Genomic DNA, 23,473 nt, shown 5'->3' on the forward strand with positions numbered 1-23,473 from the left:
GACAGGGGAAGCAGAAGCATGATTTCATCATCAACCCCTCAGGGAAGGAGATGGGGAAGTAGAAGCATGATTTCATCATTAGCCCCTCAGGGCACTCCAGACCACAAATGAGGCTGAAGGCTGGAGGCTTGGGGCTGCACTGCCATCCTGGAACTCCCAGGATGGCCTGCTCCAGTTTCTTTCTAAGACACACAGGAGGAAAAGACATTTATAGCCTTCCAAAGCGTTTGGATGGATGGAAGCAAGGAAACGGCAGACGGGATGACAACAATGATGAAACTGGAAATCACAAAGTATTTGAAATCTGCAAAATTACAAAAAAAACAAAGCTGGTCCCCCAAAAGAGATTTAAGATTCCCTTCCCCTCCCCCCTCTCTGGTTCTGTGAAGTGCTAGAGGGTCCCCAGATACAGACATCGCAGGTGCTGTCAGATTTTTTCCTGAAATAATGGTTGGTTTTGCCACATTTTTTTTTTCTTTTCGTATTAGTTTATTTTTTTTCCCTTTATTTGAAAAAATAATTCTTTAGCCAGGAAGGCCTGAACTCATATCCAGTCTCAGATATGTACTAGATGTTTAAGCCTGGACAAGTAATTTCATCTGTCTCAGTTTTCTCATCTGGAAGATGGGGATAATTCTAAAGAATTCTAAACTAATAAGACAATAATTGTAATCTAATCTAATAAGATCCTATCTTATTAGATAAGATTGTTTTATAAGACAATCTAATAAGATAATAAGTGTAAATTTCTTAGCACAGTGCCTAGCACAGAGTAAATACTATAGAGTCGTTTTGCATTGAGTCATTTGTTTTGGCTTCCTCATCGTGCAATGATGATTAGAGTAGAGATTAGAGTGGTTTCAAATAAAATGTAAAATATAATAAGTTTTGATGAGGTGAAGGCTATAATTAGGGAGAGTTGAAGAATAATAAGTATAGTTAGGTAGACTTTTTAGCTATTATTATTATTATTATTAGTCAGTAATCAATTGACTGTCTGATTATACCAATTCCAGTTTGGAGTATTTTGGAGAAGTTAAGTTCCACTCCCCAGTAGTCACCCTGCTGTAGAGATGATGGCCAGAGCTGGAGCTTGGAGACTAAATACTGTACCAGGTGGTCGCTAACCCCATACAATATGTATAAAGCACTCGGCACAGTGCCTGACACATAGTAGGTGCTTAATGTTTGTTCCCTTCCTCTCTACCCAGGGTACCAGGAAGTATGACCCACTGTATGTTGCTCATCACTATAAAAGTTATTCATGATGAGCTCGGACAGAGGTCAATAGTCTATCAGTCCAAAAAGCATTTATTAAGCACCTACTATGTGCCAGGCACTGGGCTAAATGCTGGAGATACAAAGAAAGGCAACAGACAGTGCTTGCCCTCAAGGAGTTTCTAGTCTAATGAAGGAGAAAACAAGCTAGAGACCGGAGAAGTGGAAAATAATCTGTAAAGGGAAGATTTTAGCATTTAGGGATGAGGTGGTATCCGGACAGGCTCCTTGGAGAAGGTGGGACTTGAAGGAAGCTGCAAGACAGACATAAGGAGGAGAGAGTTTCAGGCAGGGTGGCCAGGAGATGGAATGCCATTTGAGAGCAGCCAGGAGATCAGTGTTCCCGGATAGAAGAGTGTGTGAAGGGGAGAAAGGCTTAGGCTGGAAGGATAACAAAGGCTTTAAAGTAGAGAGTTTTATCCTGGAAGGAACAGGGAGCATTTGGAGTTTATGGAACATGAGGGGGATGAAATTGGATCTTTGCTTAGGAAGATCAATGAGAGCAGCTGATTGGCAGATGGACTGGTGTGGGAAGAGACTTGAGGAAGAGAGATCAACCAGCAACTCTGGCAAAGATCCAGGGGCGAAATGAGGGTCCAAGGGTATGAGTAAGAAGTTTTTAAAGGAAGGCAGGCTATCCATGAAAAAGTCTAGTAAATTACTAATTGTCAGAAATCACTACTGATCCCTAAATCACTACTAATCAGAAAGCACTAAGTCACTACTGATCCCTAAATCACTACTAATCACTAAATCACTACTAATCAGAAAGCACTAAATTTACTACTGATCCCTAAATCATTAACTAATCACTAAATCACTACTAATCAGAAAGCGCTAAATCACTACTGATCCCTAAATCAGTACTAATCACTAAATCACTACTAATCGCCAAATTACTACTAATCACTAAATCACTACTAATCAGAAAGCACTAAATCACTACTGATCCCTAAATCACTACTAATCACTAAATCACTACTAATCAGAAAGCACTAAATTTACTACTGATCCCTAAATCACTACTAATCAGAAATCACTAAATCACTACTGGTCATTAAATCACTACTAATCAGAAATCACTAAATCACTACTGGTCATTAAATCACTACTAATCAGAAAGCACCAAATCACTACTAATCAGAAAGTGCAAATTAAAGCAATGTTGAGATTCCCCCTCATAGCATCAGAATGGCAAAGGAAACAAACAGAAAATCACACAGGAAAACATCAGACAGGAAAGAGGCTGATATGTTGTGATAGAATGGGGAACTGGTCCGATCCTTTAAAACAATTTCCTTCCTTCCTTCTTTCCTTCCCCCTTCCTTCCCTCCTTCCTCCCTCCTTCCCTCCTTTCTTCCTTCTTTTTTTAATAAAGGAGAGAGATTAGGAGCAGCTTATAAAAGCATATAAAAATAAAGGTGGTGTGTGTGTGTTTAAAGAATACCAAGTAATGGGGCAGCTGGCTGGCACAGTGGATAAGAGCACTAGCCCTGAAGTCAGGAGGACCTCAGTTCGAATCCAGCCTCAGACACTTAACACTTCCTGGTTGTGTGACCTTGGGCAAGTCACTTAACCCCAATTGTCTCAACAACAACGACCAAAAAAAAAAAAAATGCCAAATACTATAGTAATTGCAACATTGTTCAGGGATCAACTATGACAGACAGCTCTTCTCAGCAATACAATGACCAAAGGCAATTCAAAAATACTCCCGATGGAGAACACTATCCACATCCAAAAAAAAAGAATCATAGATTCTAAATACCGTGGAAACATACCGTTTTCACTTTGGTGGTTGTTTTTTCTTTCTCTGGTTTTCCCCTTTTATTCTAATTTTTCTTGTCAAAACTGTACATGTATAGTCTATATCAGATTGCTGGTCCTCTTGGGAAGGGGGGAGGAGAGGGAAGGGGGAAAATTTCAAACTCAAAAATCTCATAAAAATGAGTATTGAAAACTATCATTACAAGTAAATTGGAAAAATATAAGACTATTAAATGGGAGAAAACAAGCTTTTTAAAAAAGGTACCAAGTACTGAAAAAACAAGCCGGTAAAAAGAAGCGTCCCTTTCTTCTCTTCCAAGTTAATGAGTCTCACTTAAAGAATGGATGGGTAGAACCCCCTTCCCCTTCACACACACACACACAATCATACACAATCACACACATACTCCTTTGGCACACACATAATCACACATACACTCATTCACACTCACACACACTCATACATAATCACACACACTCATTCACACTCACACATAATCACACACTCATTCACACTCACACACAATCACACACACACATAATCTCACACACACATAATCACACTCACTCATTCACACTCATTCACACTCACACTCACAAAATCACACATATGGAGGCTCCAAGACAGAACTGGGCAAACACGGTCAGAGAATGAACGCATTTAAATTTCCGTTAAATAGGGCCGCTTCCCTCTGGCTGAGAGAAAAGCTGAAAGACCCTAAGACTTCGCCTCACATAGTCTGACAGAAAAAAGCTGGTGTGAAGTTCACTGGCAAGGCCTTCAGTGAGGAGCCCGAATTGGGCTGAGGTGTTGTTTAGGGGACCCACGGGCTAGCAACCTCCCAGAAAGCAGCTCCATATCTAGCTGTGGAGAGATTGGGCAAATTGTCCATTCAAAGACAATTCACTGCAGCCGCTTACGGCCTATATATGGGTCACCCAGTCAATCACTTATTTATTATGCTTCTACTGGGTGTCAGGAACTCTACTCCTTTACTCCTCACCACAACCCTGGGAAGTAGGTATTATTATTATCCCCATTTTATAGATGAGGAAACTGAGGCAGACAGCAGGTAAGTGATTTGCCCAGGATCAAAGAGCTCGGGAGTGGATGAGGCTACTCAGCTCTTACTGACTCTAGGCTAATGATCTATACGCTGTACCACCTGCCAGTCTCCTGCAATGTAGCACGGCTATATCTGTCTATTAGTTCTCTAGTGTTTGGTTTTGTGAATATGTGAACTGCTGTTATACTGGCCATGTGATCCTATTGGACACCCATGTTAATTTGGTGTCCATATTTTTATATGTTTTTATATAATTATATATAATTTTTATTTTATAATTGTTTTATCATTTTAAATGATTGTTTTATATATATTAGGGGATCAGTGACCCCCAAAGCTCTAGCCTTCCGTGGGATGTCTAAACCACAGAGTAGTACCGAATCTCAGGGGAATGGCATAGGATTCTCCAGGAAGAGGATTCAGCCTTGGTGGCAAGATCAAGCTGTCTTCTGGAAGGAGCAGATGGAAGATTGGAGAGCTTCACATGTGTTTTTCATTTCCCAAGAGTCCTTTGCATTTTATGTATATTCTGTGGAGTGGAAGAAAGGCTTCTCATCCTCTGCTATGCATGTGCTACACGGAGGGCAGGCACAAATCAATGAAGTGAAAAAGTAGGAGGAAATTATATGTGGGCAAGGAATGGTTGCGGATGGATATTTTGATCTGGAAAGTTTGGGGATAATAAGAGGGAGACAATTCTATCATAGCAACCAAAGGTTCAGTGCTGGACGAGGGAAGTGAAACTGCCAAGAGATTCAAGTGTGGGAAACTGTGGATGATCCATGACACCACAATGATCTGGTAGCGGCATTAAAAAAATATTTCTGTGGAAAGCTAAAGGTATATATTTATATGTACTTACAAGCATCTATATAGATCTATATCCATATCCTAACCCTAACCCTAAATGTGCCTCTTGACTCTATATGCATATATTTATATATGAGTGTGTATGTATATACATACATACACATGCACACACATATGATCTGTTTCAAGGGATTTAGGGTTTTTGTCGGCTTCCCACCCCCTTCCACTTTCTAAAAAATCCTTTAAGAGATGGCTCACTGGGAGTCTGGAGAAGAGGGAAATCTACAAGTGGAAATACGGTAATATAAAATAAAAGCTATCAACAAGAGATATTATTTACCCGCGTCCATGTTTAAATGTCTCTAAAAGAATACCAGTGAAAAATGGGGGAAGACACACGGCTACGTCCCAATGTATTCAAATTCCCACAATTTTAAGTTATAATTAAGTAAAATAAGGTAACTGGTTTCAGTCTAATGGGAATACTGGGACCTTATCCTATCCATAATGCACACACTCTTTGCCAAAGACCAGACTTCTCTCCCCTTTCTCCCAGGTGATGCGTGAGATCAGTCATTGATCCAAAGCTCACCTGGCTAAGGGAAGGCTGCAGGAGGAGGCAGCAGGCCCAGGGCAAGCAGCCTCCTCCCAGAATGCTCTGGGGCCAGCAGGCCCAGCTTTCCCACAGATTAGGACCTAAAGACCGCTGGTCAGACCCCAAGCAACTCACTGGGTTCTCTGCCTTCTCCCATTTTAAATCCACTAACTCCTGAGAGATCACAAAACACTCAAGGGGAGCTAGGAACCCCTTTGACCCACCTTGAGGGGAAACAGAGACTTGAGTATATTGGAAGATTTCCCTGGAGTAGCCCCAAGGCAATGTTCCTTAGAGAGAAAGTGAGCCTTTGGGATCAGCCCCAAGCTCACACATAGTTCCTGAGAACCCTGAGTCTTGAGGGGCTCACCTTAGAATTCTTTATTCTAACATCTCTCCCAGCTCTATGATCCCTTGCTCTGAGCCCCTTCCCAGCCCTGATGTCCCTGTTCTAAGACCCCTTCCCCAGCTCTGACACCCCCTGTTCTAAGCATCCCCCCAGCCCTGATACCCCCTATTCTACCCACTCCTGCCCAAGCTCACTCTTGGCTGAACTGGATTGGATGTTCCAGGCCCACAAGATTCCAAGTTCTTTCTGGACCAGACCTGTTCCCATTACTCAAATGTGCTCTCCCTCCCCTCCCAAGCAGCTGCCCCACCGCCCCCCAGGCCCAGCCCCTTGCCCCCACTCACTCAGCCATGCTGACTTGCAGGGGGGCCACGTAGGCGTAGAAGAGCAGAAGGAAGCCGGTGAAGAGACATCCCAGGATGAGCGCCTTCGCCATGGAGTGCCAGGGTTTCCTCAGAGAAGGCATCTCAGTGACCTGGGGAAGAGAGAGGGGGCAGGAGCCCTGAAGGAAGCCACAGACCCTGGCCCCCCAACACACATACAAACATATAAGCACATACATGCACATACATATACATATAAACACAGACATATACACACACATACACACACCATTGCCTTTTGCCCTCTTATTGGGCTCAATCAGAAGCCAGGCCCTCAATAAGCTTCCACTGATCAATCACCTGCACAGACAGGGACTGGCTTCTGGCCTTTCTCATCATCTCCAGAGCTTAGCATCTTGCTGGTATACAGTAGGCACTTAACGAATGCATTTTGATTAATTGAAGATCTTTCCAATGTGTATTTCAAGTGAGTCTCACAACAACCATGGAGGGAAAGCAGCCCTCAAATATGACTTGCCCCATTTTACAGATGAGGAAGCTGAGGCTGACACAAGAGGGACTTGTCCAAGGTTGCAGAGAAATGTCCAAATGGAGACTTGTATCTAGATCTCCGAATTCCAAGTTCAGAGAATAAAGGCATCATCACTTTCTTCTTAAAAAATTGTATTATGGGGCAGCTTGGTGGTACAGTGGATAGAGCACCAGCCCTGAAGTCAGGAGGACCCGAGTTCAAATCTGGCCTTGGACACTTGACACTTCCTGGCTGTGTGACCCTGAGCAAGTCACTTCACCCCAACTGCCTCAGCAAAACTTTAAAAAAATTGTACTGATACCTTGTTTAACTACATACTTTTTCAATTAGCAAAAATCTTTATTTCTCCCATCTCTTTCCCCTCTTAATTAAGAATAAAAGAATAACAAAATCCCAATTGTAAACATATAATCAGAATAATTTCCCCACTGGCCATGTCTAAAAGACAACAATATCTAAATATGCATGTATACTTATGTATATATGTGTATGTACTGGCTTTCTCTGATCTCTCTCTCACACACACACCCCAAATAGCTTTCATTCTGAGAGTCTTTCATTTCTCTCTGAGGAGGGAAGAGCAAGTTTCATCAGTTTGTCGTCCTGAAATCGTGGCCGCTCATTACACTCATCAGAATTCCTGATTTAGTACAAACTGTTCTCCTTCCGCTCTCTTCCCTCTGTATCGGTTCAGACAAGTCTCTTCAGCTTCTGAGAAACCATAGTACCCCCTCACATTTATATATCATATTTAGTCACTCCCTCAAAGCTTCATTCTTTGCCACCTCAAAAAAAAACTAAAATGTTTTTAATATCCTTAAAATACGTGTTGTTGCCATTGCTCAGTAGCTATATTTGACTATTCTTGACTCCATTGGGGGTTTTCTAGGTAAAGAATTTTGCCGTTTCCTTCTCCAGCTCATTTGACAGATGAGGGAACTGAAGCAAATTGGAGTAAGTGACTTGCTAGAAGTGTCTGAGCTCAGGAAAATTGGTCTATCTCCAGTTCACCATCTAGGTGCCCAAAATTCCCATCGGTTAGAACAAATCCCTTCTTTAATTTACTCTTTCTCCAATACCCCTTCCCTGCCATTTTCTTCTTCCTTTTCTGTAGAGTGTAGAGAGAATACATTTCTGTAGAGTGAAATGTATTTATCCAACATATGTGTGTGTGTATGTGTGTGTGTGTATGTGTGTGTGTGTGAGAGAGAGAGAGAGAGAGAGAGAGAGAGAGAGAGAGAGCAGTTCAGATCAATGAGGTTCAAATATCAGTGACTTCCTTCTTGATTTCCTTTCCTGTTTGTAGAGATAGCGATCCATTCTAATTATATGAGATAATTTTCCTAACTCTTCTTCCATCCTCTCTCTGTCCCCCACAGTATTTCTCTTCCCCTGCTTTCTCCTAAGATCATCAAGATGTAACAGAATCACTGGCAGGCCTTGACTAATTATCGATGCTCCCGATGACCCCTGATGATAATGTTCAGAGGGGACACATAGATAAGATTTTGAATGTAAGCAATTCACCTGTGTTTTAGTCCCTTAGAATTGTTCAGTCATGTTTACCTCGTTATGTTTCCCTCGTGTTTGAACTTCAAATTTTCTACATAGTTCTGGTATTTCCATCAGAATATTTGAAAGTTGCCTATTTCATTAAAGAGTCCATTTTTTTTTCCTGTATCATTATATATTCAGTGTTGCTAGAGCAGTTATTCTTGGCTGTAAACCTATATCCTTGGCCTTTTGGAATATCGTATTCCAGTATCCCTACTCCTCTCCAGTGGTGGCTGCTAAATCATGTATGATCCCAACTGGTTCCTCAAGTCTTGAATTTTCTCTCTGTTGGTTTGCAATATTTTTAATTTGAGCTGGAAGCTCTGAACTTGGATTGTGATGTTCCTGAGGATTTTCATTTTGATGTTTTTCTCAGGAGTTGGATTCTTTCTATTTTTACCTTGCTGCTGGTTCTAAGAGCTCTGGGAAGATTTCTTGAACTATAATATCTAGGCTCTTTTTTGTTATACATGCAATAATTATTACCTTTTTTCCCTCAAACTGTTTTCTAAGTCGTTTTTAAAATGTGAGATATTTTATATTTTCCTCTATTTTTTAGTCTTTTGACTTTGTTTTAACATTTCTCACAGTCTCATGGAATCATTGGCTTTATTTGGTCCATCTTAATTTTCGGGGAGTTTTGGGTAAGATTTTGTACCAAAATGTTAATTCCCTTTCCATATTTGGGATATTATGGTGAAGATGCTTGTTGACTAGAATATAAATAAACTCCTTGAGAGTAATACTCGTTTTCCTAATAGGCACTTCAGAAATATTCCACTCGATGGAAGATTTCAGGTGCAGAAGAGAACCTCAGAGCATCCTCTTCCAGCCTGCACCTGGGACACTGTCTTGGTTTTGGAAGGGATGAGAAGGATGATTTGGGGATGGGGGAGAGGAGAAAAAAAGGATCGAGACGAGACGTTTGGAATCTGTGGCAAATAGTCCAGGTGGCTAGCCCATCCATCAAGAGCATCCAGCATGTTCTTGGAAAAGATAAGAAGGTTTCTCCAATAAGATTGGATGAGGAGCATGAGATCAATTGGTTGGGTTTTCACCAGGCCCTTGGAAGGCTTTGGGTGACGAAGCCCTGAATTTGGTTCATGAAGCTAGGGGAAATTCTGTGATATGTCACTCCCAGGAGGGTGGGGAGGGGCTTAATTTGTAGGAAATGCCTCATTTACCATAGGACTAGTATTTCCCTGATGGAGCTTCTTTCCTCTCATCCATAACATGGGGAGACTTTTACAATAAGGACACAAAGCCGATTCCACGACCTGATGGGTCCCAGCTTCCCTGGTCCTCTCTATGAGGTGGTGGGATCTCTAAGACTGGTGGGTGCTAAGACCTTGAGTCAACATAACTATTGAACAGATAATGGAGGCAATGAATGGAGTTCATCTAGAAAAAAATTGTTTCAAAGGACCTTGTTTCCCCCAATAATAGCATTGCTCTTTTTTTTCCTCCCCCAAAATCTCCTCTTCCCAACTAAGACAAAGAAAAAAATCCTTGTTAAAAAAATAAAGTCAAGTAGTATGAATTCACACATTAGCTTAATATATATGATAATTATAAATATAATATGTATTATATAAATATAATAATTATTATCTGTTAATCTATGTAAATATATGCCTCTTTCCAACCCTTGAGTCCAGCCCCCTCTCTGTTTTGGAGAGAGTCATGGCTGGTAACTGCATTAATCATTGTTCTTGGCACTCAAAGTATCTTTTCTTTATGATGTTGTCCTTGAATAAATTGTTCTCCTGGTTTGGTTCACTTTGTATAAATTTAAATTATCCAGGATTCTTTAAAATGGCATCTTTCATAATTTCTTATGAAATTATATTATTATATTACATGTGGTATTCTATTTATTATTACAATATTATATTACATTATACAATATTATATTACATTCCTATGTCACAATCTGTTCAACCACTCCACTCCCAATGATAGACAGTTGTCTTTCTTAAATCTTGGTTCTTTTATTTTTATTTCTTTTAATCCCCTTCCTTTCCATGATCAGTAAGTTTCTTTTGTTTTCAACTACTCTCTCTCTTAAACCATCCCCTTCCCATCCCTAATCATTTCCCTATTGAATCTGTGCATATGTTCAACCCTTCTTTATCCAGTTCAGATAAGAGCAAGCTTCAACTTGACCATTTCCCCAACTCCTTCTACCATATTTGTACATTCTTTTTCTTACACACCCCAATTATGAGAAATAACAAGTAATAACAAGGCTTCTTCCTCCCTTCTGCATCAATACATCCCTTTTACTCCATGCTTCTTTTACCCTTTTAGAACTATCAGAACAGAACCAATCCACTGAAGTCTTCTGCTTTTCTCATTGCATCCTCTCTATACTTTTTGAAGACACTACAATTCTGAAGGAATATTTGTTTGTTCTCCCCCAGTAGAAGATTATTACCATAAGATCATATATAGCTTTCTCCAAGTAGTCAAATAAAATTAACTTTTTGTATTCCTATGTGTCCTGGCTTTTCTGTTTCAAAATATCTATTCAGCTCTGGTCTTTTCATCAGAAATGTCTGAAAGTCCTCGATTTTCCCTGTAGAATTTCTCTCAGCTTTGCAAGTTAAGTTATTCTTAGTTATCAGCCTATACTGTTTGTCTTTCAGAACATTGTATTCCAAGTTCTTCTCTCATTTTTAGCAGAAGCTGCCAGATCTCGTGGAATCCTAACTGGCTCCTGGGTACATGAACTCCTTTCTGGCTACTCATAATATTTTTTTTTCTTTTGAACTCCGTCTGGATTTTGAGTATGATATTTCTAGGACTTGTTCTTTTGAAGTTTACATCTTTGTTTTTCAGGAGAGGTGATCAGTGGGTTCTTTCTATTTTCATTTAGTCCTTTGCTCATATTAGAACTGAATGGTTATCATTTGGGATTCCTTGAAAGAAAGTGTCCAGGATCATTACATACCTCAACAATGATACTATATGAGGATATATTCTGATGGAAGTGGATTTTTTCAACAAAGAGAAGATCTAACTCAGATTCAATTGATCAAGGATGGACAAAAACAGCTACACCCAAAGAAAGAACACTGGGAAATGAATGTGAACTGTTTGTATTTTTGTTTTTCTTCCCAGGTTATTTTTACGTTCTGAATCCAATTCTTCCTGTGCAACAAGAGAACTGTTCGGCTCTGCACACGTATATTGTATCTGGGATATACTGTGACATATTTAACTTGTAAAGGACTGCTTGCCATCTGGGGCAGGGGGTGAAGGGAGGGAGGGGAAAAGTAGGAACAGAAGTGAGTGCAAGGGATAATGTTGTTAAAAAAAAAAAATTACCCAGGCATGGGCTCTGTCAATAAAAAATTATAATAAAAAATAAAATAAAATAAAATAATTTAAAAAAAGAAAGTGTCCAGGTTTTTGACAATTATGGTTTTAGAAGAATTCAATGATTCTTAAATTATTTTTCTTTAGGAGAAGATGCTGGGAAGATAACAGAGTAGATTAGAAAATTCCAAGCTCTTCAGATTTCCTCTAAAACATGACAAAATAATGCCTCAGTGTGAAAGTAGAGTGGTTGAGAAAGTGGGGTTGAACTGCTATCCTCCTGGGAGAACTAAAGAAGATCCAAAGAAAAGAGGTTTGGCTCCTGTGAAAGGTAAATACCTCAAGGCTGCTCTGCTGGAACAGCAGATTGAGAGCCCTGAGGCTAGTATGGGTGGCAGCCTCAGCCCCAGGCACAGGAATTTTCATGTCTTGGACAGCGTGGGGAGTCTGAAGGGGGAAGAGTGAGGGAACCTCTGCTGATGAAGCGTGCCAGGTCCAGCTGAGACATGGCCCTGGGTGAGAAGGAACAAGCACACATGAGTGCAGAAGCAGCGGGCAGGGACTGCTGGCTGCCGGCACTTAGAGAAGGGTGGAGTTCTTGGTTTGGTTCCAGATTAGAAAGAACTGAGTGAGGACCTAAGATCAGAGGTGCCATTCCTCACACCCCAGGACCAGAAGGGATTACCCTTTAAAACTCCTATAAATAAGAGGGGTTTGTTTTTGTTTTTGTTTTAATCAGCAAGCAAAAGAGAATAAACCCAATCATAGAAAGTTACTATGGGAATAAAGAAGAGGGCCTTCATCATCAGAGGAAGATACTGAAGCAAAAAAAAAAAAAAAAAGCCTCTACAATCCCAAATATGTAATATTGGAGAGTCTGCCTAAAAAGAAATCATAGAAAAAAATTTTAAAAAAAATTAAAGATCAAATGAGGAAAATTTGTGGAAAGTAACAACAATCCAAGAAAAACAAGATTATGAAAAGAAAATCAACCAATTAGAGAAAGAGATCCAGAATCTTAAGGAAGAAAATGACTCCTTGAAAAGTAGAATTGAGCAAGGGGAAGCTAGTAAGGTTATAAGAGATCAAGAAATAATAATAAAACAAAATAGAAAGAATAAAAAAATACAAGAGAATGTGAAACATCTCATAAGAAAAACTAATCAAGAAGAGAAAATATAAGAATAATCAGACTACCCAAAACTACAATCAATAAAAGAATCTTGATGCAATAATACAAGAAAATTGTCTTGAAGTATTAGAACAAGAGGAAAAAGTAGAAAGAGGACACTATCTGAAAGAGAGCCTATGAGGAAAACCTGCAGAAATATCATAGCCAGATTCCGAGAGAAGGAGAAAAAATATTACAAGAAACAAGAAAAATAAAATTCAAATATGGCAGAGCCACAATTGGAATCACACAAGACTTAGAGCAACTACATTAAAAGACAGCAGAACCAAACCAATGTGACCAAGATTAGAAGGAAAGCACAAAGCTGGGAAACAATTTTTACAGCAAATGTCTCTGATAAAGGGCTCATTTCTCAAATATATACAGAACTGAGTCAAATTTCTAAAACTGCAAGTCATTCCCTAAATGATAAATGGTCAGAGAATACGAACAGGCAGTTTTCAGATGAAGAAATAAAAGCTATCTATAAATATATGAAGAAAAGCTCTAACTCACTTTTTATTAGAGAAATGCACATTAAAACAACTCTGAGATGCTGTGTGACACCTGTCAGGTTGGCCATTCTAACAAAGAGAAGTGATAAATGTTGAAGAGGACGTTGGAGAGTCACCTGCCCAAAAAGAAATCATTAAAATTTTTTTTTAAAAAAAGACTTTAAAGATCAAATGTGAGAGATTGAGGAAAATTTTTGAAAAGTAACAACAATCCAAGAAAAACAAGATTATGAAAAGAAAATCAAAACCAATTAGAAAAAGAGATCCAGAATCTCAAGGAAGAAAATGACTCCTTGAAAAGTAGAACTATATAAGGTAAACATCAAAGACTAATGACAAGAGAATCAATAAGAAGAAACTTTTATTTTTTAAATGTGGAAATGTGAACCATATGCCTGAGATTGTCACTAGTCATTGGGTCATTTGAAAGAAAGGTTGGTGTAAAGCTGTGTTATGTGATTCTAATCATATAGTCTAATACCATGTAGGAAAAGGCAAAAAAGAGTAATTACCTTCTACAAATGAGGTATGAGAGAAAGAACAGACACAAAGGAATGAGATAGGGGAGGAGGGCTGGTAGGTCTGGAACCCTAGTCTCATCAGGAATGGGTTAAAGAGGGAACAATACACATACACACACACACACACACATACACGCACACACGCGCACACACACACACACACACACAGTTATATAGTTATAAAAGTGTTCTCAATTCAGAAAGAAATAAAAGGGTAAGAAAACAAGAATAGAGGAGAGGATAAGGTAGAGATTTTAAAGAGAATTCTACTCAAATCAGATCTGGGTAAAAGACCAGTCATTTACAAGGGAATAAATGACTTTAAATGTAGAAAGAAAGAAGAGGGTGAGAGAATAAGATAATGGAGGGGGAGCTGTGTACTTAATGACCTGTGCGCAAAAATCCATTTTTCTATTGTATTTGTAGGAATCAACATACATTCTTCCCTCAACCTTTCCTAGGTCTTTCAGGTATACTTCAACAACACCCCGGACTCCTACATAATATGAAATATTTTTCCTTCGATCAGCTCCTTCGTTTCTCTAACTGCTGTTAGCTAGGACGGTGTGGAGATTAACAGGAATAAAAGGGATATATATATAACAGGAATGATTATAGAAATCTATGTATATTTGTGTCTAGATATGTGTGTATGTGTGAATATGTGTGGGTGTATACATGCATGTATACATGTGTGTATATACATGTTGTATAATTTACATCACATATAATATATACATATTATAATATATGAACATACATATTGCACGTGGATATACATGTGTATGATATATTACATATACTATATAAACAATATAATATATACATATAATATATGAAGATACATATTGCACATGTATATACATGTGTATAATATATTACATATAATATATAAACAATATAATACATACATATTATGATATGTGTGAATATATATACATATACATACATACATACTATATATATATATATCCATGATTAATTATAATCTTCATGGGGAAGGAAGAATAAAAAAAGAAAGGAAAAAATGAGTGCCCAGCGGAAAACAAAAGAAAACCTACAAGGAAGCAAAGAAAAGATGGACAATTCTGAACATAATGTATAATATTTATTATATATGCTTTCACAGTGCATTATATACTCTTTCTTGAAAGGGAAATTTATTTTTAATCCTCTCATGTTCATGGCAATGTTGTTTTTTTTTTTTCTTTTCCTATTTTGGATTTGTTTAAAATAAATAAATAAGGGGGAAAAAGAAAGAGGGCAAATATTTTTCTTTTACCTCCAAGTCAGTTGGTTTTATTATTATTCATTATTATTACATTTTATATTAAGATATATTATTAATTATATATTAATATATAGCATTAATTATATATTGATAATATATCATATTATAGTGTTATTATATTTATTATTAAGAAAATATTCCATTTTCTTCTCTTTTCAGCTTTTTGATTTTGTTCTACTGTTTCTTGCTCTCTTATGGAATGATTGTTTTTGTTTGGTCTATTCTATTTTTTAGATTTTATTCTACTACTTTCCTTCTAAATTATTTATTCTCCTAATTTTTAATCCAGAGTTTGTTTGTTTTTTTAATCTTTGGCTTCATTTCTTCTAAGTATTCATGGAGTTCTTATGAAAACTCAGTGTTTTTCTTTTACCTCCAGGTCAGTTGGTTCTTTTACATCAGACATATTGCATTTTCTTCTCTTTTCAGCTTTTTGATTTTGTTCTACTGTTTCTTGCTCTCCCGTGGAATGATTGTTTTTTGTTTGGTTTATTCTATTTTTTAGGGTTTTATTCTATTTATTTACTTTCCTTCTAAATTATTTATTCTCCTAATTTTTAATCCAGAGTTTGTTTGCTTTTTTAATCTTTGGCTTCATTTCTTCTAGGTATTCATGGAGTTCTTGTGGAAAATCAATGTTTTTCTTTTGATTAAGTCACATCAACAAGCCTTTATCAAGCGCCCTCCGTGTGCCCTGCGCCGTGCTGAGTGCTGGGGATACAAAAAAGGCAACCTCCGTCTCCCTCTCCAGGGGCTCCCGGTCTAATAAGATGCAAACGACTGGGCACAGAAGCCCTAGCCAGGCGATGGGGGAAGGGACCGCGATTAAGGGGGAACTGGAAGGCTCCTGTAACGGGTCAGGTTTCAGCGGGGACCTGAAAGGAGAGAAGCCGGAGGGGAGGAGGGAGGGGATTCCAGGCCTGAGACACTGTCACCGAGAAGACCCCCAAGTGGCTGTTGGGAGATCTCGTGTGGGCAACAGCAAGGACGCTGCCCCCGACACCAGCTGGGTGACCCTGGGCAGGTCACTTTGCTCTGTGGGCTTCAGTTTCCTCATCTGTGAAATGGGCAGAAGAAGGAAATGGCCAACTAGTGCACGATCTTTACTAAACCCAAATGGGGTTCGAGGTGAGGCAGAAGGAACCACAAAACCCTGACACGCCGGTCTGGGGTTATCCGCCCGCCAGCTTTCCTTCAGCTTTGTCCCAGGGCCGAGGCCCGGGCTTACCCTTATCGTGGTGGGATTAGTCTGTGGTGACCAGAAAAGGGTTATAAAAGTGCATAAAAGATGGGAAGTTGGGGGGTTGCCTGTCAGCTGGGAAGCGGCTGAACAAGTAACAGAATGACGGGTAGAATTGATATCATATAGTTTGCTCTCTCAAGGGGTAGGAGGGGCAGGGGAGAGAGAGACAGAGACAGAGACAGAGAGACAGAGAGAGAGACAAAGAGACAGACAGAGAAGAGAGAGAGAGACAGAGACAGAGACAGAGAGAGACAAAGAGACAGAGAGAGACAGAGACAGAGAGAGACAGAGAGACAGAGAGACAGAGAGACAAAGAGACAGAGAGACAGAGAGACAGAGACAGAGACAGAGACAGACAGAGCAGAGAGACAGAGACAGAGAGAGACAACGAGACAGAGAGAGAAAGAGAACACAGAGAGACAGAGACACAGAGACACAGAGACAGAGAGACAGAAAGAAAAAGAGAGAAAGAGAACACAGAGAGACAGAGACAGAGAGACAAAGAGAGAGAGAGACAGAGAGACAGAGACAGAGAGACAAGAGAGAGAGAGACAAAGAGAGAGAGAGACAGAGAGAGAGACAGAGAGACAGAGAGAGAGAATTTGGAACTCAAAAGTGTGAAAAAATTGAAATTTTAAAGCATCATACATGATTGAGAAACACTGTGAGTAGGGGTGACTGTGAGCGTGACTGTGAGCGTGACTGCTGCCGCTTCCAACGTGAGGAACAAGGGCCGCTCAAGGAACCCCGAGGAGCTGGGGATGATGAGGCAGGAAGCTGACCAAGGCCCCCCCAGCTCCCAGCCTAAGGGAGGAGGCTCCCACTGCAGAATCGCACCCAGGGCGGCCCCTGGCCCAGCCTAACCCTCGGTGCAGGAGAGGGTCCCCACGCGGGCCCTGCCCCCTTTCGGGAAAGCTGCCCCAGCCCCCTCCCAGGCCTGCCTGGCTCAGAGCGGGCGGGAGTGATGACCAGGGGCCCCCGCCGTGGCCTAGCGCCTGACCCCCACGGGCTTGTGCCCTCTGACCCCCGGCCGCTGGCTTGCGTGAGCACCCACTTTGGGGAGCCAGGCCCAGGGCAGCAGCTGCCTCCCCAGGGAACGGAGGAGAATTCAGGGGCCGCCCACAGGGAAGAAAGAACCCGCCAGCTGGGGCCTGGCCCCCGGCCTCCTCCCCGAGGGGATTCAACAACCCAGCTGCTGCCCCAAGAATCCTCCTGCTCCCGGGTTCCTCCAGGAGGCTGTGAGAGCCCCCATTATTAGCCCATTTTACAGATGAGGAAACCAGACCCTGAGACCTGCCAGACTCCTCCAGCACCAGCTTCTGCGAGACTGGGACCCCGGGCTCTTCCTCTCTCTGGGGACTCCCCCAGCTCAGGGACCGGGGAGGGGAACGTGGCCGTCCCAGAACCTGGGTGTGGGGCCCCCTGACCCCGACCCCAGCGTCACACCTCCTAAAAAGCGGGGTGTTGGGCTGCCCTGGTCCTGGGCCCTGCACCCGCGAGGCTGGGGAGGGAGGAAGCGGCCAAGGAGCGCCCAGAGGCAGCTACAGGCTGTCGCCCCCGAGGGAGCCCTGAGGCGCTGAGATCCTGAACTCGGGCTGGGGGGAGAACAGGGGCGGGGAGGGGGCTTAGAACCCAGACTGAGGGCAGTCTAGAACGGGGGGGGGGGTCTGAGAACAGGGCCTGGGGGGGAGAATGGGGGCGGGGAGGGGGCTTAGAACAGGGCCTGGGGGGGAGAACGGGGGTGGGGAGGGGGCTTAGAACCCAGACTGAGGGCAGTCTAGAATGGGGGGGGGGTCTGAGAACAGGGCCTGGGGGGGAGAATGGGGGCGGGGAGGGGGCTTAGAACAGGGCCTGGGGGGGAGAACGGGGGCGGGGAGGGGGCTTAGAACAGGGCCTGGGGGGGAGAATGGGGGCGGGGAGGGGGCTTAGAACAGGGCCTGGGGGGGAGAATGGGGGCGGGGAGGGGGCTTAGAACCCAGAGCATCAGCGCGGGGACAGTCTAGAACAGGGAGGGCGGCCGTGGGGCCCGAGAACAGGGAGGTCAGGGCCAGGCCAGAGCCCAGGACGGAGCCTCAGAACCAGCAAGGCCCGGAGCTCCAGATTCCAGGCGGGCGCCCCCTAGAGGCCCTCCTTCTGCACCCTGGCCCTCCCCTCCCCCGCCGCGCTCACCTGCCGAGGACCGCCCTTCTTCCTCCCCGGCCGCAGCAGGAGCAATGGGGCCAGGCCGAGCGGTGCGGCCCCCAGGCCCCTAGGGGGCAGAGCAGGGCCAGGCCCCACCCAGGGAGGCCGGCAGCCCAACCACAGCCCGGGAGGCCTCCGGTGCAGCTCCCTCATTGGCCCGGGCAAGGGGCCTGCCCAGGCCGGGCAGAAAAGCATTTATTAAGCGCTTACTGTGTGCCAGGCCCGGGCTGAGCAGTTTCACAGTTGTGACCTCACTGGATCCTCACAATGACCCTGGGAGGGGGGCCTGGAGGACCCCCACTCTCCTGGAGGAAGCTGAGGGGGAGCGGCCAGCAGGACTCGCCCCCCCTTCCCCCCAGCTAACGAGCCGCCCCGGGGGATTGGAACTCAGGCCCTGTTCCCTCCCAAGAGCTGGGCCTTGGTGTCTTACCCAGCGCAGGGAGTCTCTGTGCCTCAGTTTCCCCAAATGGGAAACGGGGATTAAACCTGCTCTTGGGGCCGACCGAGGAACTGCTGTTATTGTGATAACACCAAAAACGTTTCGTTTCTACGCAAATTAAACCTAAAACAAGTCAGAGACTCAGAGAATATCACATGGAGGGGCTGAGGACAGGGGGTGTCAGGGCTGGGAGGGGCTGAGGACAGGGGGTGTCGGGGCTGAGGACAGGGGGTGTCGGGGCTGAGGACAGGGGGTGTCGGGGCTGAGGACAGGGGGTGTCGGGGCTGAGAACAGGGGGTGTCGGGGCTGAGGACAGGGGGTGTCGGGGCTGGGAGGGGCTGAGGACAGGGGGCGTCGGGGCTGAGAACAGGGGGTGTCGGGGCTGAAGACAGGGGGCGTCGGGCTGGGAGGGGCTGAGGACAGGGGGTGTCGGGGCTGAGGACAGGGGGTGTCGGGGCTGAGGACAGGGGGTGTCGGGGCTGGGAGGGGCTGAGGACAGGGGGCGTCAGAGCTGGGAGGGGCTGAGGACAGGGGGCATCCTTGTCCTCACGCTCCCCCTGCGTGCCTCCCCTGTCCGCTCCCTCGGTTGCCCCGCCCACTGCCGCTCCCCCGTGTCTCTGCTACCCCCCCAGAACCTCGGCCTTCTTTCGGGAATGTTGCCCATGGCCCGCGGGCCCCCATTGGGACCTTTGTTACTGTTCCTTCCTGACCCTCAGAGACCCCCTGTGGTGCTTCAGAGACCCTGGAGGAGCCTGCCATGTTCTATTCCATCTCATTTTACCGAGAGGGAAACTGAGGCAGCTCGGGTCACGTGGCCAGGAAGGGCCTTTCCTCGGCCCCGGAGGAGTCGCCCACCAGGTTGCCCCGCTGGGGGAAGCCGGGAACATCAGCCCTTAGGATCACAAACCCAGAGCTGGGAGAGCCCTTAAGGCCGTCATGAAGGAACACCCCCCGCCAACTTCACAGCATGAGAACCTGAGGGCAGCGAGGGCAAGCGGATTCCCCCAAATCACACAGCGCGAGGTAGCGGAGATACCTTCCCCCTTATATCCCTTCCCCCATTTTGCAGATGGAGAAACTGAGGCTGAGGGAGGGCGAGGGCGGGTACCCATTTACTCTGCCCCGATGCCCCTCGGCTCCCCGCCCTCTCCTGGACAGCTCAGCCGCTTTCTGAGCCGGACCTGCCACGGAGGCCCCCGGGCCCTGGGGACGGGCGGGGGGCTGTCAGCCGGTCCCCGCTCTGTCAGGAAACCGAGGGGGCTTGATTGTGGTGACTCAGTTCTAGAGCAGCTCGGTCCCCTGCAGGTATGGGCCTGAGAAGATCACCCTGCGCGGTCCAAGCCCGGGCCCGGGAAGTCGGACCACCCCGGCTGCGGCGGGACCCCTAACTGAGGGCCGGACCCGGGCGGCTCCGAAGCCTCGGCGCCTCATGGGAAAACTGGGCCCACGCCGATCGTCAGCCCGCGCCCATGATCCTTTGCGGGAACAGACACTGCATTCGAGGAGCGGCCGGGTCATTCTCCCCTCCCGGCTGGAAGCCCCTCGTCTTCCCCCAATCAGAAAATGGAGCGACTCGTGTCCTGCTGCTTCCTTCTCATTAACTCTCACTCGGGCTCTGGAGCGGGACGGGACGGGTCCCCCCGAGCCCGGGCAGCGGCTCCTGCTCAGCTGGGCCGTTAAATTACTGAAAGCCGGACCTGGGCCTGGGCAGAGAGGCCCGAGAGCCTCCCACGGCCGCAGCGGCGAGAGAACGTTGGCCACGGGACACGAGAGTGCGCCTCGATCCCAGGCCGGACGCGGCTCCTTTTAATGAGGAGACTGGGGCCTTCCGCTAGGCCCGGGAGGGAGAGGCCCGAGTGAGGCCCGGGAGGGAGGGAGAGGCCCAAGTGAGGCCCGGGAGGGAGGGAGAGGCCCGGGAGGGAGAGGCCCAAGTGAGGCTCGGGAGGGAGGGAGAGGCCCGTGTGAGGCCCAGGAGGGAGGGAGAGGCCCGGGAGGGAGGGAGAGGCCCGGGAGGGAGAGGCCCGAGTGAGGCCCGGGAGGGAGGGAGAGGCCCAAGTGAGGCCCGGGAGGGAGGGAGAGGCCCGGGAGGGAGAGGCCCAAGTGAGGCTCGGGAGGGAGGGAGAGGCCCGTGTGAGGCCCAGGAGGGAGGGAGAGGCCCGGGAGGGAGAGGCCCAAGTGAGGCCCGGGAGGGAGGGAGAGGCCCGTGTGAGGCCCAGGAGGGAGGGAGAGGCCCAAGTGAGGCCCAGGAGGGAGAGGCCCATGTGAGGCCCAGGAGGGAGGGAGAGGCCCGAGTGAGGCCCAGGAGGGAGAGGCCCAAGTGAGGCTCGGGAGGGAGGGAGAGGCCCAGGAGGGAGGGAGAGGCCCGGGAGGGAGGGAGAGGCCCGGGAGGGAGGGAGAGGCCCGGGAGGGAGGGAGAGGCCCGGGAGGGAGGGAGAGGCCCAGGAGGGAGGGAGAGGCCCGGGAGGGAGGGAGAGGCCCGAGTGAGGCCCGGGAGGGAGGGAGAGGCCCAGGAGGGAGGGAGAGGCCCGGAGGGAGGGAGAGGCCCAGGAGGGAGGGAGAGGCCCGGGAGGGAGGGAGAGGCCCAGGAGGGAGGGAGAGGCCCGGGAGGGAGGGAGAGGCCCGGGAGGGAGGGAGAGGCCCAGGAGGGAGGGAGAGGCCCGGGAGGGAGGGAGAGGCCCGAGTGAGGCCCGGGAGGGAGGGAGAGGCCCGTGTGAGGCCCGGGAGGGAGAGGCCGCGCAGCCGGGAGAGACCCTTGGAGACCCAACAGGAGCCCAGCGTCAGGTTTCCCCTTTTTGTCGCCTGCTCGTGCTTTTCCCGATCGATCTGATTTTCCTTGTGCAGCCGATGAATATGGGGATGTTTAAAAGACCTGCACGTTTAAGCCGCCCTCCCTCGTGGGGAGGAGGAAAGGACCCAAGAGTCTGGAGCCCTCAGTTTTGTGAAGGTGAATTTGTGGATTTGGAAAAACATTTTAAAATTAGCCAGCTTGTGCTTCCTGGGTCATTTCCTCTTTGACCCCCCACCCCCCGGTCAGCGCCGGGTCCCATTTCCCCCACAGGCCTTTTCTCCGGAGACTGGGAAAGCCCTGGCACTGGCCCGAGGGTTGGGAGCCCCGAGGTCACATCCAGATTTCCAGGAAAGTTTTCAGGGGAAAGTTTAGAAGTCTGCCAGAGCAGGATGGGGGGGGGGGGGGGGACTTAGAATTAGGATTAAAGTTTGTGTCTTTTTAAAAATCTTATTTATTTGTTTGGTTAATATTTTCCTCAGTGACGTTTAAAACAATTTTTTTTTACATTTTAGTTCTTGTGTCTTCTAACGTTTCCCCCGGGCTAGGAAAAAGCCCTGGCTCCCCGCAGGCGGCTCAGACCTGTCCCTTTCCCCTTGGGCGGACTCCCTGTGGCCCAGCGGCTGAGGAAGGGGCGGCAGGCCCCCCGCGGACTAGCGGCCCTTCCCTCCCGGCTGCAGTTTGTCTCTTGGGACACAAATGGGGACAACGAGCTGAGGCGCGAAGGCCTGATGGGCCTTATCTGGCTGAATTTTCCAGGGAAATCTGTCCCTCGTTCCAGCTCCCTTCAAAGATGGGCAGTGGGGCCGGCTGGAGATGCAGCCAGAGCGCGTGGAGCCCCTGGGGAGAGGGGCCGGGGCTGCCGGTTCCCTGGGGCTGCTGGTTCCCTGGGGAGAGGGGCCCAGGGCTGCCGGTTCCCTGGGGAGAGGGGCCCGGGGCTGTGGGGCTGACTTGCACTCTCAGCCCTGGGCGATGGAGGAGGAGGAAGGATCCCCCGCCTGCGAGCAGCCCCGCAGGCTCCAGGGCCCCCAGAAGCCCCCCCTCTCCCCCCTCCTCACCTCCGACCACCCGTCCCAGGCCCCCCCGAATCGGCCCCTCCCAGAGCCACCCTGGGGCGGGGCCCGGAGCCCTCTGCCCTCGCAGGAGGGGACTCGTGCCCCCGCGGCCTCCTACCTTGCCCGGCCGGGATGGAGCGTGGACAATGGGGATGCCCGGCTGCAGCCCTCACCTGGCGGCTCCGAAGGGAAGGGAGCCAATGGCACCCGGCCGGGCCGGCTCCCAGCATGGATGAATATTCATGAGCTCCCCCGAGCCTCTGCCCCCCTTCCCTGCCCGGATGGGCGACCCCGGCCCCAGCTTCTCCCCGCCCCTCCCCCCTCCGAGTCCCGGGACGCCCTCGAGCCAAGGGCACCTTGGCTGTGACAGCGGGGGAGGGCACGGGGGGGGCAGATAAATGTGTGAATGTGTGTGTGAGACTAGGCTGTGTGTATGTGTGCGTTGTGTATATAACATGTGTGTGGGGTGTGTATGTGCCTGTGCGCGTGTGGGAGAGTGTTGTGTCTGTGGGGGGGGGAAGGCCCCACCCGGAGCCCCAGCCCCCCCCCCAGCAGCTCCCAGAGGCCGGCCCAAGGACACTGCGGGGACGGGGAGACAGGAGCCGCCGCCAGGGAGTCCTTGAGCTGCGACCGCGTCCCTCTCACCGCCCGGTTT

General features: G+C 46.9%; 1 protein-coding gene across 2 annotated transcripts in view; it reads right to left on the reverse strand.

Annotated features, from left to right (window-relative positions):
- LOC127545683 (galactosylceramide sulfotransferase-like) overlaps window positions 1-23,473 on the reverse strand; it is a 36,197-nt gene that overhangs the window by 10,260 nt on the left and 2,464 nt on the right. The window contains exons 1-2 of one of the 2 annotated variants that reach the window (XM_051973120.1): window positions 18,528-18,720; window positions 6,211-6,341 (exon numbers count right to left, since the gene is read on the reverse strand). In XM_051973120.1, coding sequence (XP_051829080.1) covers window positions 6,211-6,341; window positions 18,528-18,692 — 296 coding nt within the window. In that variant the 5' untranslated portion in view covers window positions 18,693-18,720. Of the gene's footprint in view, window positions 1-6,210; window positions 6,342-18,527; window positions 18,721-23,473 lie in introns of those variants that run through there. The other variant, XM_051973121.1, reaches the window with a different exon arrangement.

The sequence above is a fragment of the Antechinus flavipes genome, chromosome 1 (assembly GCF_016432865.1).
Source record: "Antechinus flavipes isolate AdamAnt ecotype Samford, QLD, Australia chromosome 1, AdamAnt_v2, whole genome shotgun sequence".
In the NCBI taxonomy this organism is placed as follows: domain Eukaryota; kingdom Metazoa; phylum Chordata; class Mammalia; order Dasyuromorphia; family Dasyuridae; genus Antechinus; species Antechinus flavipes.